Genomic DNA, 17,512 nt, shown 5'->3' with positions numbered 1-17,512 from the left:
TCTCCCGGAAGGTAGATTTTCAAAGCAGGCAGGCAAGCAAAGCAGGAACGGCTGTGAGAAGGTGGTGGAGGGCTAGCTGAGGGTGACAGCTTAGCTCCCCTGCTCCGGGTGGCACTTCCAGCCCCAGCCTGGAAGGAGGGAGCAAGTGTGAGCATCCAGCCTTCCCTCCTCAGCAACTCTTTCCCCTCAGAAGTAACTCTGGGGCTCAGGAGACAGATGATGAGTCAGAAGACAGGGGGGTCTCGGTCTACCTTTGGGACTGGGGTACAACCCAACATGCAAACTAAACTTAGCGTGGACAGGAAGCTAACTCCCACATGTGACAGCATGGTGATGCTGAGGTCTGTTAGTGAACTTAGGATACTCCAACAGACAAGATGACACATGTAGAAGAAAAGCCAAGGGGTCTGAGACCGGAGGAGTAAGAAATACTGCAAGAACAACAAAAAACCCTCTAATATTGAAGGCATTAAAAAAAATCAGTTAAATTTCTCCAAATAGAAGGGCGTAGTGTATACTTTGAAAGGCTCTGTCATCTGTCTGGCGGCGTGGATGAAAACACCCACACTGGAAAGTCAAGAGGGTTCAGGGGACTGGGGAAGCACGTATTTTTAGTAGAGATGGGATTTTGCCACGTTGGCCAGGCTGGTCTCGATCTCCTAACCTCAGGTGATCTGCCTGCCTCGGCCTCCCAACGTGTTGTGATTACAGGTGTGAGCCACTGCGACTGGCCCCAAATTCTTTGAGAGGTGGAATTGATGACTTCCTGTGCCACTCCACAGCCCTCTGTGCCCCGACTGTCTGAGCTTAACATACGGCAGAAGTCGTGCCGCGCCAGCTTCCAGGGCCAGGCCTCTCTCTGGGGACCTGTCCTTGGACCCAGCCACCATAATGTGAGGAAGCTCATGCCAGGGAGGCATAGATTTTCCAGTTACAGCCCAGTGGAGGCTCCAGCTGACAGGCAGCATCAGTTACCACAGGGTAGGATGAAGAGGCTCTGACCGTGCCCCCCAGTCAACGAGTCACCCTGTGTCCAACCACCCCCAGGCTTTGAGTCCATTCGGCGAAGGCCCCAGATACTATGGAGCAAAGACAAAGACCTCATAGTGCCATCCAAACTCCTGACCATCTGTCAGCAGAAAAAAATGGCTGTGCCTCATGTCTGTCAGTTTGGTGTAGTTTGTTACTAGTAAAATTGAAATTAGAGACGTCAGTGTGAACCCATGGATTTCAATACAGAAAGATATGGAATAGAGAGATAAGTGCTATATGTATGCATCCATGCACGTGTGTGTATATTTCTAACAGCTCAGAGTTCCTGTGTGGGAGCAGTGACTCTCCACCTAGCCCCCAGAACTTGTCCTCTAAGTATCATTTCCACTAAAAGGAACTATTTCCCACCATAAAGAAACAGATGAAGAGCCACGAACTGGATCCATCTGCAACAAAGAGCATTATTTGGACAACTTGGACAAACAGCTAAGCTTGAACTGGGTCTAAGGACTGGGTGGTGGTTCTACCTCCATGTTAACTTCCTGATTTTCCAGGTGGTATTGTGCTATGTAGGAGAATGTCCTTGTTTGTGGGAAATCCGTGCTTCACACCACAGAGGGTCTATGTGTTCAAAACAACCTTGGGAAAACAGAAAGAAAACAGACAGACAACCCCGGGGGTGAGCATCAAATAGAACCCAGAGGCCTCGTGTGTTGAGGACACTTGGTCTAAATTCATTCTGTCACTTAGAATGTATGTTTCTAAGACATTTTTACAGTTTAAAAATTCTTTTTTTTTTTTTTTTTTGAGACGGAGTTTCGCTCTTGTTACCCAGGCTGGAGTGCAATGGCGCAATGGCGTGATCTCAGCTCACCGCAACCTCCGCCTCCTGGGTTCAGGCAATTCTCCTGCCTCAGCCTCCTGAGTAGCTGGGATTACAGGCACACGCCACCATGCCCAGCTAATTTTTTGTATTTTTAGTAGAGACGGGGTTTCACCATGTTGACCAGGATGGTCTCGATCTCTTGACCTCGTGATCCACCCGCCTCGGCCTCCCAAAGTGCTGGGATTACAGGCTTGAGCCACCGCGCCCGGCCTAAAAATTCTTGAGTTACTTTTAAGACCCTTCAGACCCGATTAATTAGTTACGTGACACCAGCGCTGAAGTAGGAACGCTGGGGATTGCAAATGTCCCTCCGGACCCCTCGGCAGGTGAGGTCAGAGGGTAGGAGCACGGATGGCCGAGCTGGCCGGCTGTGGCTTACCCCAGCCCAGGCTTCTTCTGTGGGAGGCGGCTGGGCGGCTGTGGGGGCAGAGGTGGGGGCCTGCTCTGTGAGACCCCAGGTGGGGCAGGCTTGTTTGGCTGGCTCAAGGCTTCCATCATGCTGGGCGTCTTGGCAACGGGAGGGGGTGGCGTGGGGGTCAGGGGATCTGTGGAGAGAAAAGGAGAGATGTGCAGAGGATCACCCACAGAGCTTCTCACTCAGACCTCCTCACCAGAGGCTTTTCTGATGATGGCTTCATTTTTCTATTGCTATTTCATAAGGAAAAACCTGCTGCTAATTTCCTTGTTGGTTTTCAGAAAACTATTAGCAGGGAGTCCTTTCCAAACTAATAAGGACGCTTCGAGCCTAAAGTTAGGATGACAATTTCTATTAGCCCATGAGTGAGTATTTTCTTAGCTAGAACTCCCTGTGGGAAAGCCAGCAGTTTCCTGCTCTAGACTCTTGAGACCCAACAGCAGGAGGCCGGGGCCCTTGGCTCTGCCTGGGGAAGCAGAGTCTGCTTTGCACCTCGACTGGCCTGTGGCCAAAGGGATGAGGCCTTACCCACTTATCAGGCTGCTGGGCAGGGTGGATCTGAGGACATCAGGAGCTATTAACTTTAATAACAGATCCTCAGTCTGCAGAGTGGGTGGGGGAAAAGTTTTATTACAGAAGGGAAGGCTGAGGCCCCCAGAGGGGAGGAGCTCTTGCCAAGGGTGGCAGAGCTGGTAAGACCTGGAGAAAGGCTGTCAGCCTGTCTCCTTCCTCCATTTCTCCTCCCTCTGATGGGCATTAAGCACTCTCTAAATGTCAGGCTTATCATCCTGGGCCTCTTCGGAGGCAGCCGCCTGCCTCAGGATGGGTAACACATAAGGCACTGGGTTTCTCTCTTCCAGGAAAAGCCAGGAAGGATGAGGCCTTCAGCTGAACAAAGAGGAAACCTGGGGTGGGAAAATGAAGGGATCCAGCTTATTTTCTTTTTTTCATTATTGTTTCCTTTTTCCAATTTAAAGGAAAAGTCAAAAGGTTGACTCTAGCACACAAATACAGCCGCAGGGATGCCAGACAGAGAGGCAGGAAAGTGGGCCCTGGGCTTCGGTGTGTTCGCCCTGGAACCCTCTGGAAGATCCTCCCAGACCCACTGCCCCCGGCTCTGCCGCCAGCACGTGCACACATGGCACTGACTTTAGCTGGGGCTGGCTGCTTTTAATTTTAACTTTTTCTAAGGAAGTCTCGAGTACCTCGGCTCAGGAATTCTCATGCTCTGGAAGCAATGAAGCCCAGAGATGCTGGACTCCCTGCTCCTGGGCTGCTGCAGCAGGAGACAGGGCAGCATCCGGGGCTCACTTCACTCATCCAGTGAAAAAAGACGCCCTCATTCTGCACACTGGAGAAAAACTTCCTAAAAACCTCCTTCTGCTTCTCTCCTCAAGGTTTTCAGGACTTTCAACCACACGTTGACATTAAAGAAAACATGCCAGGCTGGGTGCAGTGGCCCATATCTGTAATCCCAGCACTTTGGGAGGGCAAGGTGGGTGGATCACTTGAGCCGAGGAGTTCGCAACCAGCCTGGGCAACATGAGAAAACCCCATGTCTACAGAAAATACAAAAATTAGCTGAGCATGGTGGCTTGGACCAATAATTCCAGCTACTCAGGAAACTAAGGCGGGGGTATCTCTTGAGCCCAGGAATTGGAGGCTGCAGTGAGCCATGATCGTGCCACTGCACTCCAGCCTGGGTGAAAGAGACCCTGTCTTAAAAAGAAAGACAAGGTCGGGTGCAGTGGCTCAAGTCTCTAATTGCAGCACTTTGGGAGGTCGAGTTAGGTGGATCACCTGAGGTCAGGTGCTGGAGACGAGGCTGGCCAACATGGCGAAACCCTGTCTCTACTAACAATACAAAAAAAAATTTAGCTGGGTGTGGTGGTGGGCACCTGTAATCCCAGCTACTTGGGAGGCTGAGGCAGAATAATCGCTTGAACCCCAGAGGCAGAGGTTGCAGTGAGCCAAGACTGTGCTACTGCACTCCAGCCTGGGTAACGGAGTGAGACTCCCTCTCTCTCAAAAAAGAAAACAAAAAACAAAAAACAAAAACCCCAAAAACAAAAAGCCAGATTGTAATCCAAGTGACTGTCCCCAAATATTGAAAATCACCAAATGGCCAAAAGAAACCCTGGGGTACTGTGTAAAGGAGGAAACGTTGCTGAAATGCTTGGGAAGACAGAGGAAGGGAGTGAGGGAGCTACCGTGGTGATGCGGTGGGGGGACAGGAAAGAGTTTGCAGCTGTGACTGGGAGGCTGGGGGAGCTGGGAGGCCTGCACAGGAACCACAGGGGGCCGTACAACACAGGGCACCTGGCACATGTCTGTGCCGGCAGGTGTGTGGCTCCGGAGAGCACCCCCCGCCATCCAGATCTACAAAGCCCATGGGCAAGAAAGGCAAAAGGAAAAAAACGTACTGGTAGATGTCACACGAAGAGGGGGCAGCGGTGGATGGACAGCTGGCGGATCTGACGAAGATCGCTGCCGGCTTCCACCGTCCACACTTACAGAGTTTGTCTTCCACAGGGTGTTAGCAGAGGAGGCTGTCTGAACTGAACCCACACGCATGCACACAGACGCATGCATGCACACACAAACGTGCACACACAAAACAAAAACAGAAACAGAACACTGCGTTATTGATCCTCCCCCTTATGAAACCGTCAGTATGACCCTTCCACCTAGAACCCTGAACTGTTTTACTCCTGTTCACTTCTGTCTCTGGCACGTGGAAGATAAGAAACTGGCACCCGCTAAACCAAAGATGTTTCAAGGACTATTCTCAGCTGGTTTTCTCAATCTGTGAAATTTAAAAAGTCCTGAGTTTATTTCTCAAATATCAGTATCATTTGAAGAGGGAAATAAGCAGCCACAATGTTCTCTTGCGAGCTCTGCATTTGGAGCTTCTGAACTTCTGCTCCTCTCCACCCTCCAACCAAGTCCTTCCCATGGGCCATGGGAGTCACTGCCATGTGAACAGGAGCACCATGTGCCCAGCCAGTGCAGGTGGAGGGCAGAGTGCAAATCAGACACTAGGGGAGGGGCTTTCTCTCCCTCCCACAAACATATTACTGGCTGAAAGCAGACACAGATGACACCAATCAGGTTCAGGTGACCCACAAAAGAGATGGCATTTCCCGGGTCACAAGCCCTTCTTCTGCCTCAAAAACGTCCAAGCTCAGGTGCATAGGGCCCAGATGCCAGGTGTGACCCCATGTTTGAGGCTGTGCATGGCCTGTAGGGCATGGGCTGGGCCTGGAAATGGGCCAGGCCACAGGGTCCAGAGGAAGCCTTCTAGCTCTTTCCGTGGGTAGCCAGGTCTGCCCCAAGTGCAAGGCTGACACTGTCAACTCCATTTGCTATTTATATTTGTATGTGGCATGTGGGAATTCCATCCGAGACCACGGGTAGGCTACACAGAGAATGGGGGAGATGGCAGGTAAGGGATATGACCTACATCACCGGAAGAAGAAATGAAGCTAGAGACAGGAATGGGGAAAAAAACAAAACCCTTGAATTCCAAGACTTTGGGAAACCAGCAGATTAAGATGAAGAGTTTACCCCTCCTTTTCCATGACCCAGCAAAACAAAATAAAATCTTTCCTCATGTGACACACACAGCCAACAGAAGTTGCTGCTGGGAAGGAAGATGACCAAAACCATCTTGATAGTGGGGTATTCAGAATTAATGACTGCCCACAGGATCTGGGAGAGGCAGGGAGAAAGCTGCACCCAGCCTGGGCCCTGATCAGCCAGCCTGGGGGCTTTGACCAGGAGGGGGTGCGGCTGTGTGACTTCATCATGTAACTGCCTTCCTTGCTCAAGGATGTCGAGCCAGGGCTGAATGCTGTCTGGGATGTGGGGTGTGTGGGGACAGCAAGCGGCTGGCTTCTGGGCCTGCCTGAGGGAAGGCCTGCTCTCAGCAGGTTTGCTCCTGGGGGAATGACTCAGTGACCCACATAACAGGTTCATTACCGCTTCTCTGGGCCTCCAGTAGAGTCATGTGAGGGTCTGTGAGACACCCAGGGTGGCAGGGAAGATGGGCACAGCCACACAGCTTAGTACACATGCAGCATGAAGCTGCAGCTGTCTGCTCAGCCCTGGGCCAAGTGTCCCGGCCTCAGCCACCCTCACACACCCACCCACCTTGCCCAGCTAGCAGCTACCGCATAAGGACAGTTTGGGATGTATTTGGGGATGCGGGCTCCACTCCATCAGCAGCCACAGTGCCTGGATACATGCTCTGTGCAGACTCTTATCCTTCCTACGCCTCTCTCCCTGCAACAAAACCTCAGGAGCCCCCTTCTTGTGGGAAACCCTCTGAAGGCCATGGCCACGACTAGAAGCCAGCCCAGAGCTGAGCGGGCCACTCACCAGACCTGCCTTCAAGGAGCACCACAGCCAGCAGCTTTTCAGAATTGAACAAATTAACTTTTGGGAATTTCAGTTTCCATATTTATAAAAACAAAAAGTATCACCTGTTGAGTCAAACCCTCCAGGTTACAACTGAGGTAAGAAAAGCATGCTTTTTGCCCTAAGACACTGGGAGGCCCACAGGGCTGGTTTTGTATTTTGCAATTAGGCCAAGCACTGTTCCCCAAATTAGTATCATTTTATCCTTCATTTTGTGGGTACTATTGGTAAGAAGTAACTGCAGGGGCCATAAGCTGGACCAGATGCATGCAGAAAAGAAATAAAAAGGAAAGAATGAAAGCCTGGGAGGGAGAGTGGAGAAAAGTGGAGAGAAGCGTGCGGGGGTGGGTGAGAGGACCCACAGAAGCGTGTCTTTCAGCCTATCCCTGGGACCCCAGGCAGCCACCTCAGGCTGTCCTGGGGGAGTCCCTGTGTTACCCAAGCCAGGCAGATGCCACAACTCTGCCCAGTATAAGAGTCAAATCAAGAGACTCTACCACCATCTGGCATAAGAATGATGGAATCCCTTTAGGAAGCAAACAGAAAATAACTACAAAACAAAACCCAAAGGTCACCGAGTTGGAGGCAAGGCAGCTACAAACTTCCCAAACCACAAAACAAGACCCTTTAAATATTCAGAGTGACCACTGACAGCTTCATACCTTTGCCGACATTCCGTGGAGGAAGAGGTGGGGCGCTGGTGGTGCTGGGGACTGCAGGCTGGGCGGGAGGCGGGCTGCCGCTCAGGATGGCTCCATAGGTCTCATTCTGCAAGATGCTGGGCATGAAAGCCCTCTGCTTGTCCTTGGCAAGGTTTGCAGCATCTCTTGCCAAAGACACAGCGTTAGACTGAAGCTGGTTGGCTCCCAGCTGGTAGAAGCTGATGGGCCGGTCTTCCCGCCGGTTGGGACTAGGCTGCAGGAGAATATCGGGGCAGAGGCGTGAGATGAACTGCTCTTGGTGACAACATTCAATGCAGGGGTGGAAAAACTCACTGACACCAACTTTGCTGGGCTTGGTACCATTTGAGCTCTCAACTGTGGCCTGAGAGCTGCAAGTTGCATGGGAGCTGCAAGAGTGAAAATTCACTCTTCCTTGTGTCTCGTGAATGAAACACACACTGATACGGTTTGGCTTTGTGCCCCCACCCAAATCTCATCTGGAATTATAATCTTCACATGTCCAGGGAAGGAGGTGCCTGGTTCACGGCAGCAGTTTCCCCCTGCTGTTCCTGTGATAGTGAGTTCTCACGAGACTTGATGGTTTCATAAGGCAGTTTTCCCTGCTCTTGCTCACTTGTCCTCTCTCCCGCCCTTCTGTGAACAGGTGCCGGCTTCCCCTTCCGCCATGATTGTAGGTTTCCTGAGGCCTCCCAGCCATGCGGAACTGTGAGGAAATTAAACCTCTTTCCTTTATAAATTACCCATTCTCGGGTATTTCTTTATAGCAGTGTGAGAACAGACTAGTACACACACACACACACACACACCAAAAAAGCCATGAATTAAAAGTTAAAATTCTCCATTCTGTGATGTATTTAAAATACAAGCTATTTATCTTTTTAGCCAATGTTATCTCAACCTAAGTCAGTATTTTTCCTGAAGTTCCCCTTCCTAAACATGCTTTCTTATGTTACTCCACAGGTAGCCAGCTCTGGCCAGCCCGCTGCAGTCAAACTCCAACAGCTACATGGTTCATTCCGCAGAGATCAATGTTTTCTTCCCTTATGAACAGGAGCTCCTGAGATTCTTCCAAATCAGGGTTAACAAACAGTGGCCTGTGGGCTGCCACCTGTTTTTTGTCAGTGAAGTTTTACTGGAACATAGCCATGTCCTGTCATTTAGATATTGTCTAAGGCTACTTTTGAGCCACCCTGGCAGAGCTGAGTAATTGTAGCATGGACTGTGACAGTTTAGGCCCATAGAGCCTAAAGTATTCACTATCTGGCCCTTTAAGAGTTTGGTCACCCTGTTCCACCTGAAGGTCATGTGCTTTCTTGGAAGTAAATGCATGCAATGATGACTCAGGCAACTTAGATCTAACTTTTATTTCAAATGCCAGCTTCATTAAACTAGATATGATGGTGAGCAAATGACTCAACCTTGCTGACCACATTCTTTACCTGTTCAATGGATATAATGAGTGCTTCTCTAGCACAATGCCAGGCAGCCCCGCCTCTCCCTCACAGGACCACCAACCCATTCTAGGTTCTGGCCAAACCAATGGTTCAAACCCAGTTCAGGTGTGCAGAACTAAGCATCCAGTGTTTCTTCACACAGATTTCTAAATTCCAAAGCCCAGGGCTGAAAGGATAAACCATCCCTGCTGCTGTCTTCTGGGAATCAGGTAAGTGGTGTGGATAAGTCTTAGGACTCCACGCCAACCCCTGCTCTTGCGCTTTTCCTTGGACTATGCAACATGCTTTGTCACTGCTCATAAAACAGGAATGTGGCATGTGACAGCCTGATAAAGAGGCACGCTGGGGCAGATTGCTTACAACTTTTTTTTAAGGCAGGTCAGTATGAAATTAGTTGACACTTCTCACTTTGACACTGTTTTGTAGCTAACTCAGTGAAGCAATTTCTTATTCTGTATTCTAAGAAGCAGTAAGTACAGATGTTAACTCCATGAGCAAAAACAGTCCAATAGGTTTCAGAAATGCCATTTGATATCCTCAACAAACATCAGAACATTAATGGATTACAGTTTAAAAAAAAAAAGCGTTAAACCACGGAAATGTGTTTAATGTGGCATCTGGCACTAATTCAACACAGACTACATTCCAGGCATGCCTCAAAGCACTATGCTGAAGGAGAGATGGAAGCGGGTCACAGCTAGGAGTCAGGGCTTTGGAGGCACACTGCCTCAGTTTGACTCTCAGCTCTGAGTCCTGGGTGAAGGCAGCAATCTTCCTGGGGGACAGCCCCATGTGTGAAGTGGTGACTACGGTAAGAAGGGAGCTGGAGGAGGAGCAAGAGCCTTTGTGCAGTCCCAAGGCTGCCTCTAAATACTTGCTTCACTTTGGCCAAGTCAACTTTTCTCTTGAAGCTTTAATATTCCCAACTGATAAAGGAAGGGGTTGGACCCAGTGAGCTCTAAAGGTCATCTGATGATTTCAGTTGACGTTTTTTAAGATCAGCAAGATCAATGTGATCATGTAGACTGGGGGAAATCTGGCTCTTTATGACGTGATTCCATAGCAAGAGAACTTCCTCTAAAACCCAGTGGAATCAAAGGCCCCCCTCCCATCCCACACCTTTCCTTTGTAGCAAAAGGCTGCCTATGAGTACATAATTCCTTTAAATTAGTGGGTACAGGAACTGGGAGACAGGAGACGGTAGTGGAAAGGGTAAAACCAAAAGCCTACTGAGATCAGTGAAAGCAAAAAGCAAGCTACATTTTCTTTTCTACAAAATAGCTCTCTGCCTTAATTACAGATTAGGACCCACACCGCTCTGGATGAAGCTGATCAAAACTCTTAATGGTTGGCAATCTGGCACAGACCTGCAGTTTCTCATCCATGTCGTCATCACTTTCATCCAGGTCTTCATGGAGTAGTCGCCATTCATATTCAACATGAACGTGAGAATTAAACCTTCCAGATAAGGCTTGGGTCAGCTGAGAGAACAGAGGGATGGTCAGTGCCGCTGTTCATGTGTTTAATGTGGCATCTGGCACATACTCGGCCATGTACCTGGACCCACTGAGGTATGCAAACGGGAGCCTGCCTTCTAGTCCAAGGCAAACTCACAGAAATTTCTGGGTCTCAGGTGAAGCTCCACCCTGCCCCCACCACTGCCTGATTCACAGAGTAACCTTGAAACTCAAAACCTGGTAACTCCCAGCAAGGGCTTTGTAAGCTGTATTAGTTTTCATCCACAGTTCCCGGCTCGTAACTCTCATAGCCCTTGTTACAGTCTTCAGTTATAACATCAGGTGTTAGGCTGCAGGAGACAGAATCTCTCTGAACTTCTCCTGCCCCGAGACAGAACTCTAATCTTCCCCCACTTTTCTGACTGTGGGTCTTAAAACCCTCCCCAGAGAGGGTCTCGCCCTATATCCTGGGGGAAGAGATGTTGACATCATGAAGCTTCCATAGAAACCCAAGAGGACTGGGCTTTCGAGCTTCAAGATGGCAAACCACACAGAGGTTCCTGGAGGGTGGCGCCCAGGGAGGGCATGGAAGCTCTGCGTCCCTTCCCCCACACCTCGCCCTATGCGCCTCTCCATCTGTATCCTTTGCAATATCCTTTATAATAAACCAGTAAACACAAGTGTCTCCTCGCGTTCTGGGAGCCACTCCAGCAAATTATTCAAACCCAAAGAGAGGGTTGTTGGAACCCCAACTTGAAGCCAGTTGGTCAGAAGTTCTGGAGGCTAACTTGTGACTGGAGTCTGGGGTGGGAGACAGTCTTGGGGACTGGGATCAGTCTGTGGGATCTGATGCTACCTCCAGGTAGATAGTGTCTCATTGAACTGGAGAACAGCCAGCTGATGTTTGCTGCTTGTGAAACTGCCTTTGCAAGGACATGATAGTGAGAAAAGTCTAGCATGGCTGACTCCCATCTTGCTTCTAGCCCCACAGGCTAGCTGTCCTTGCTCATTCCTGGGCACAGACCACGCTAATCAAGGGAAGAATTTAGTTTATGGTTTAAGTTTGAAACAAGGATGATAACAGTCCCTCCCTAAAACTGACTTCCTCCTTCTTAGGGAACTTGAAACTGTGTTTGTAAGACTAATAAAAGGCCACAAGACTAGGATTATGGGAGGGGTCTGAATTCTGCTAAAATGTAGGTGCAGCTTGCCTTTCTATTAATGTAATCGTTTACCATTCAGTGCAGTGGATGGTAACCCTACCTCACAACTGTAATCCCAACATTTGGGAGGCTGAGGCAGGAGGATTGCTTGAGCAAGAAGTTTTGAGACCAGCCTAGGCAACATGGTGAGACTCCATCGCTACAAAAAATTGAAAAACAGCCAGGCATGGTGGCATGCATCTGTAGTCTCAGCTATTCGGGAGGCTGAGGTGAGAGGATCGCTTGAGCTCAGAAGTCTGAGGCTATAGTGAGCTATGAGCATGCCATTGCAGTCCAACATGGGCAACAGAAAGAGACTCTGTCTCTTAAAAAAAACTGTTTACTGCACCAGAAGCCAAGATATTTGTGACTTCCCCAGTTGCTCCTAAAGATAACATATCCTAAGATTGATTTTTTTGAGATATTTTTTCAGCCTTTTGCATCCTGGTGACCAACTGACTCCACTGAACCTGACTCTTAACTAGTCCCGTGGCCCCCACTGAGAGGACGATGCAATGCACGAGGGCTGTTTCTCACACGCTTATGATTTCACCCCCAACCAATGAGCAGCACTCATTTCCTAGCCCCTGACCCATCCAACTATCCTTGAAAACCCTAACCTCTGAGCCTTTGTGGGAACACAGCTGAGTATTAATTCCTGTCCTCCCACTGCTCGGACAACTTGCCATAATTAAACTCTTTCTCTACTCAGTAACACTGTCTCATGAATTGGGTTTATCTATGCAGCAGGAAAGAAGAACCTGTCAGGTGACTACACTTGGTGTGCGGGGTGGTATGGGGGAACCCCAAACCTTTGGTCATAGCAGTCTGCTTCTGTATTGCTTGCTGTGACAACAGTGTAAGTATAGAGAAAAAACACAGCTGGAGAGTTTTCCCCAAAACAACAGGCAAAGGATATTTGAGAGCCAAAGGATACTGAACAGCCTTCAAGTATCCACACTCCATACGGGAGCAAGCTCAACCCCAGGAGAATAAATGTGCTCACTCACTGTGAACCCAGCCTTTTCAACCAGGATGAGAGAATTAAATGCTGTAGAAAATTATCTGAGTGGCTATTTTCTCAATTCTCTCAAGGAAGGTAGATAGCTAGTTCCATACTAGATGTGCAGAAGAGAAGTTAATTCATTACACACTATGGGTGTATTAGGACCTCAGGGCTTAATTTCCCCTATAGCCAGATAGTAGCTACATGATCCTGGGCAAGTCACTTAGGTTTTCTGTGCCTGTTTTCTCATCTGTAAAATGAGGATTACAGCAGAAACTATGTGGTAAGGTAGTTATGAAGATTAAATGAACTAGGTCAGGTGTGGTGGCTCACACCTGTAATCCCAGCACTTTGGGAGGCCAAGGCCGGTGAATTGCTTGAGGTCAGGAGTTCAAGATCAGCCTGAACAACACGGTGAAACTCTGTCTCTACTAAAAATACAAAAATTAGCCGGGCGTGGTGGCAGGTGCCTGTAATCCCAGTCACTTGGGAGGCTGAGGCAGGAGAATTGCTTGAACCCAGGAGGCAGAGGTTGCAGTGAGCCAAGATCATGCCATTACACTCCAGCCTGAGCAACAAAGTGAGACTCCATCTCAAAAAAAAAAAAAAGATTAAATGAGCTAGTGGTTGTACTGTGCTTAGAAACAGTACTGTTACTTTATACTTGTAGAGCATTTATTATTAATAGTTCTTTTCTCTTCCCTTAGACTGAAGCGCATTGGCATAATCATGGCTCACTGCAGCCTTGAACTCTTTGGCTCAAAGTGATTGTCCAACCTCAGCTTCCCAAGTAGCTGGGACTGCAGATGTGTGCCGCCACATCCAGCTAATTTGAAACTTCTTTTGTGGGATGGTGTGTTGCTGTTGCTCAGGCTGGAGTGCAATGGTGCCATTTGGCTCACCGTAGCTTTGAACTCCTGGACTCAAAGCAATCCCCCTGCCTTAGCCCCCAGGTAACTGGGACTACATCCAGGTATGCTCCACCATGCCTCGCTAATTTTCTAATTGTTTGCAGAGACAAGGTCTCACTACGTTGCCCTGTTAGTCTTCAATTTCTGGCCTCAAGTCATCATCCCCCGCCTCAGCCTCCCAAAGCTTTGGGATAACAGGCGTGAGTCACTGTGCCAGGCCTTAATAGTTCTAGTTATTGAGCGCTTACTGTGTGTCAATTGCTTTACAGCATTCGACAATAATTCTCACAACAACCTTATATACTGGTATAACTGACTGCACTTTAGAAATAAGAAAAGATCCTGAGAAAGTTTCCTTCCCAAGCCACAATAGGGGAGCCCATGGCAAGGCCAGGGCTGCCTGGCCCAGTGGGCTCTTTTCAATGTCTACATTGTCTTTTCTTCCAGAACAGGAAAAGATGGTGTTGAGCAACCCACATGACCTGGGGCTGAGGAACAAAGAAAGGAGGTTGGCCTTGATGTCCTGCAAAGTAGCGAGCAAAGATCTTGTGGAGGCCAGAGAACAGGCCCCTGTGGCCTGTTCCAGTTGCCCTACCACACCATGATGTTATCAACACAGTCAACCAGCAAACACTGACTCACACCCCAAGTCTCACTACAAGGGGATGGCTCCCCCAGGCTCCCCTATAGATTCCCTAGCACGCTTTCTCCAAGGCATGCTGATTCTGGGCTCATCCCATCAGAGACACTGAGCTCTGCTCAGGGCACTGGTTCACAGCAAACTCTGCCCAAGGAGGATGGGCCTGGCTGTCCCAGATGGGTACCCCACACTGTCCTCGTGGCGGGAGACTCACCAGCTCCTCACAGTGCTCGTGCTTGAGGCGCTTGGCGATGTCCAGCGGAGTCTCTCCCGACTCGTTGGCTAAAAGTTAACGGTAAGCAAAGGAGGCATTAAGGCAAAGGGCTGACATCCAGGACATTTTTAAAAAGAAAACAGTAAGGCAGCACTAAATTAAATTGAATCTGCTTAATGAGATCCACGGTGAGCTTGACCTAGTCGAGGCTGCATGTTTCTTGTAATTAAATAGAACTACAGCTGAATATAGAAAGTACAACTTTAAAAGACAAGGTTTGAGTTAATCAAGAAACTAAAACTGGCCTGGCACAGTGGCTCATGCCTGTAATCCCAGCACCTTGGGAGGCCGAGGCAGGTGGATCATTTGAGGTCAGGCATTCGAGACCAGCCTGGCCAACATGGTGAAACCTCGTCTCAACTAAAAATACAAAATTAGCCGGGCGTGGTGGCACGCGCCTATGGTCCCAGGGACCTACTTGGCCTACTTGGGAAGCCGAGGCAGAACGGCTTGAACCTGGGAGGCACAGGTTGCAGTAAGCCGAAATCACGCCACAGCACTCCAGCCTGGGTGACAGAGCGAAATTCCGTCTAAAACAAACAAACAAACAAACAAAAACCCCTAAAACTGTTGAAGTAGCCATCTCATTAAAATTCTAATTCAAACTGTAGGTCATTGAATAAAGTGATTCATCATAAATCTCTAACAAAAAGCACTGCTAACCTAGTTCCATGCATTGGAATGTAATAAACTTTTATGCTCTCAAGTAGTTTATAAACTTGAAAGTGTATACTTTCTTCTAAATAAGCCTCAAGTCAATGAGGTCTGATTATTAAGTTTTTTAATGGTAAGCACGGCTCTCAGACAGATGTGTGTCTTTTTTCTATTCTTTCCTCTTTAACAGTCCTTCAAAAATACTTCCTCCTGAGGGGCCAACAGCTGGATATCCTCAGGGAACAACTGTGCCTTGCGCTGGGGTCCTGAGAGAGGAAGGGACCGGGGCCAAGTAAGAACCAGGGCCCTTCATGGAGGACGCAGGGGTGCAAATGAAAGGAGGGGGCAGTATACAGCATCTCCCCCGTAATCCGTCTAAACCCAGAGCCAAGAAAGCGGTCAAGTGTGGCCTCAGGTAGGGGATGAGAAGGCTCAGAGTATGTGAACAGGTCAAAATTCCCCAACCTTGTCTCAATTCACCTGACATCTGTGAGAGCTACAAGGCCCCCCCTTTGCCTGTCTTATGATCTGTAAAAGGCCTATAAATGCACCTGAAGTCTAAGTAACAGATGTTGAATGCAGCCTCTGGAACAGGCAGGGAGAAGCCCTTTCTTGTTAGTGGTAGGTTCTCCTCCTTGGCACTGACAGGAGCCCACAGGGCCAGCCCTGTTTCCAATAGCAGCATGTGGATGGCCGATAGGCGGTGGAGGCCAGGGTGCAGCCGAGCCCGTCCCTGGGACTCGGGCCCACTCACCTATCTCAATGGAGGCCTTTCCCCGTAGGAGCAGCTTGAGGCACTCGGCGTTGTCAGTCAGGCAGCAGTAGTGCAGGGCCGTGCTGCCTTTCCCTGTCTGTTTATCCAGGTTCCCACTGCCCGAGCACAGGAACAGAGAGAGAGCACAGTATGTTACAGACCACAGGACCAGGAACTGCCCAGCAGGGACCCTGGGGCACATGCACAGGAGAGGCCGACAGTCCCCAAATGAACAGTTTCTCTCAATCATCTCCAAGGTGGTGGGACCTGGCACCTTCCCTGCCTATGTGGCCAGGGAAGCCTTAGCAGAAGGCAATCAGGAAAATAAGATTATGGCAGAAGAGGTCAAAAAGGGAGAGGGCCATCCCTGCTGCTGAGCACGTGCGGCCAAGGTAGGGGCAGTGCACCACCCGGTGAACCCAGAGCCCCGCATCCTTCTCACAGGGCCCCTGGCTGTGCCTAGGGGCGGGCTACTGTGTTCTGCTAGGCTGACTAGCTGTGCTGAATGCAGGGCCTCTGGATGCCTATGTGACTTACCCATCCTGTCCCATGGAAGGACGGGGGCTGAGCTTTTCTCTATCATTATTTGATATTCCTTTCAGGAAAGGGAAAAGTCACTTTTCCAAAGCCCAGAGTCCCCAGGCTCCTCACCTTGTTCACTCTGGGAATACCCTCTGAAAGCAGGTTAAAGGGGAATCTTGAGATTTTCAAAATTTTTTCTAACATATCACAAGACCAGGTTATCCAAAAAAGGTGCTCAGGCCTGGCAGACATGGGACAGGCCTTCAACCCTAGCAAGCATGGTCAACATCATATACTGACGAGGGACAGTGAGCTTTGTGCCCCTGCACAAAGCGGGGACAGAAAGGCAACTTCAGGAGATGGCACCTGCTGCTTCCATAAGAAGGAAAGCAGTTAAGTTTTCAATTTAAAAAAAGGAGCTTCTTTTTCACCAAACTGGGGACAGTGTAGGAGCTTCATTTTTAGAATTCTCCCCTACTTTTGTCCCCCTTCCACTCTGGAAAAAAAACAACTTGGACTTTCCTTCTCCTGCCCCACTGAAAATGTATGTGGAGAGAGAGGCATCATGCAGCTATCAACTAAATGTTTATGGAGCTCCTGCTGCGTTCTAGGAGCCAGGCTGGCAGAGGAGGGGAGCACCAGGGTGGCTTCCACCAAGAGCCCAGTGAACTCAGCCTCCTTAGGAAGAAGCTGTAGGTCTTGGGGCTGACCACCCCACAATCCCCTACTTTCTGGCCATTTCTTCACTCCTCTGCTCGGATATGGGAGGACACGAAATGCAAACTATTCCATAGCTTTCGCATTTTGGAATTTTCTATTTCATTTGAAGCCATTTCTGTGGCTTTTAACAGCACCTCCTCCTCCAGTACACACATGGCCCAAACCATGATCAGAGTGTCAAAATAAACATTGAGGGGTCCTGAGGTCCAGCCTTTAGCTGCCAGGCAGGCAACACACACGACTGAAGCAATATGTACCAAACCACAGGGACTCCCAGACCTGCGGTAAACTGCCTGTGCACGTCTCTAAAGGCCATTTCTAATCAAAGCATAAAAACAACTTCTCAACCCAAACAAAAGTGCTATGATTTCTAATATCCAGCTCAGACCATGGCTAATAATGTGTGGATCCCTCTTTGCCTGCTACCTTCCTACCACTTAGGACACTCTGCTTGGGCAGTGTGATGACCTGGCTCACAGGATGAGGCAAGGACTGCCTCTGTGCACAGAGGGTGGTCATGGG

General features: G+C 49.2%; 1 protein-coding gene across 4 annotated transcripts in view; it reads right to left on the bottom strand.

Moving 5' to 3' along the window:
* The window catches only part of ASAP2 (ArfGAP with SH3 domain, ankyrin repeat and PH domain 2), a 193,443-nt gene that overhangs the window by 10,054 nt on the left and 165,877 nt on the right, over nucleotides 1–17,512 (bottom strand). For 2 of the 4 annotated variants that reach the window (XM_074393758.1, XM_003927225.4), the window contains exons 19-24: nucleotides 15,749–15,864; nucleotides 14,281–14,348; nucleotides 10,218–10,331; nucleotides 7,376–7,628; nucleotides 4,718–4,852; nucleotides 2,259–2,424 (exon numbers count right to left, since the gene is read on the bottom strand). In XM_074393758.1, the coding sequence (XP_074249859.1) occupies nucleotides 2,259–2,424; nucleotides 4,718–4,852; nucleotides 7,376–7,628; nucleotides 10,218–10,331; nucleotides 14,281–14,348; nucleotides 15,749–15,864 (852 nt within the window). The remainder of the gene's footprint in view (nucleotides 1–2,258; nucleotides 2,425–4,717; nucleotides 4,853–7,375; nucleotides 7,629–10,217; nucleotides 10,332–14,280; nucleotides 14,349–15,748; nucleotides 15,865–17,512) is intronic. The other 2 variants (XM_074393769.1, XM_003927226.4) reach the window with 1 other exon arrangement.

This window comes from Saimiri boliviensis, chromosome 1 (assembly GCF_048565385.1).
Source record: "Saimiri boliviensis isolate mSaiBol1 chromosome 1, mSaiBol1.pri, whole genome shotgun sequence".
NCBI lineage: Eukaryota > Metazoa > Chordata > Mammalia > Primates > Cebidae > Saimiri > Saimiri boliviensis.
This window is presented reverse-complemented; position numbering and strand designations above follow the sequence as displayed.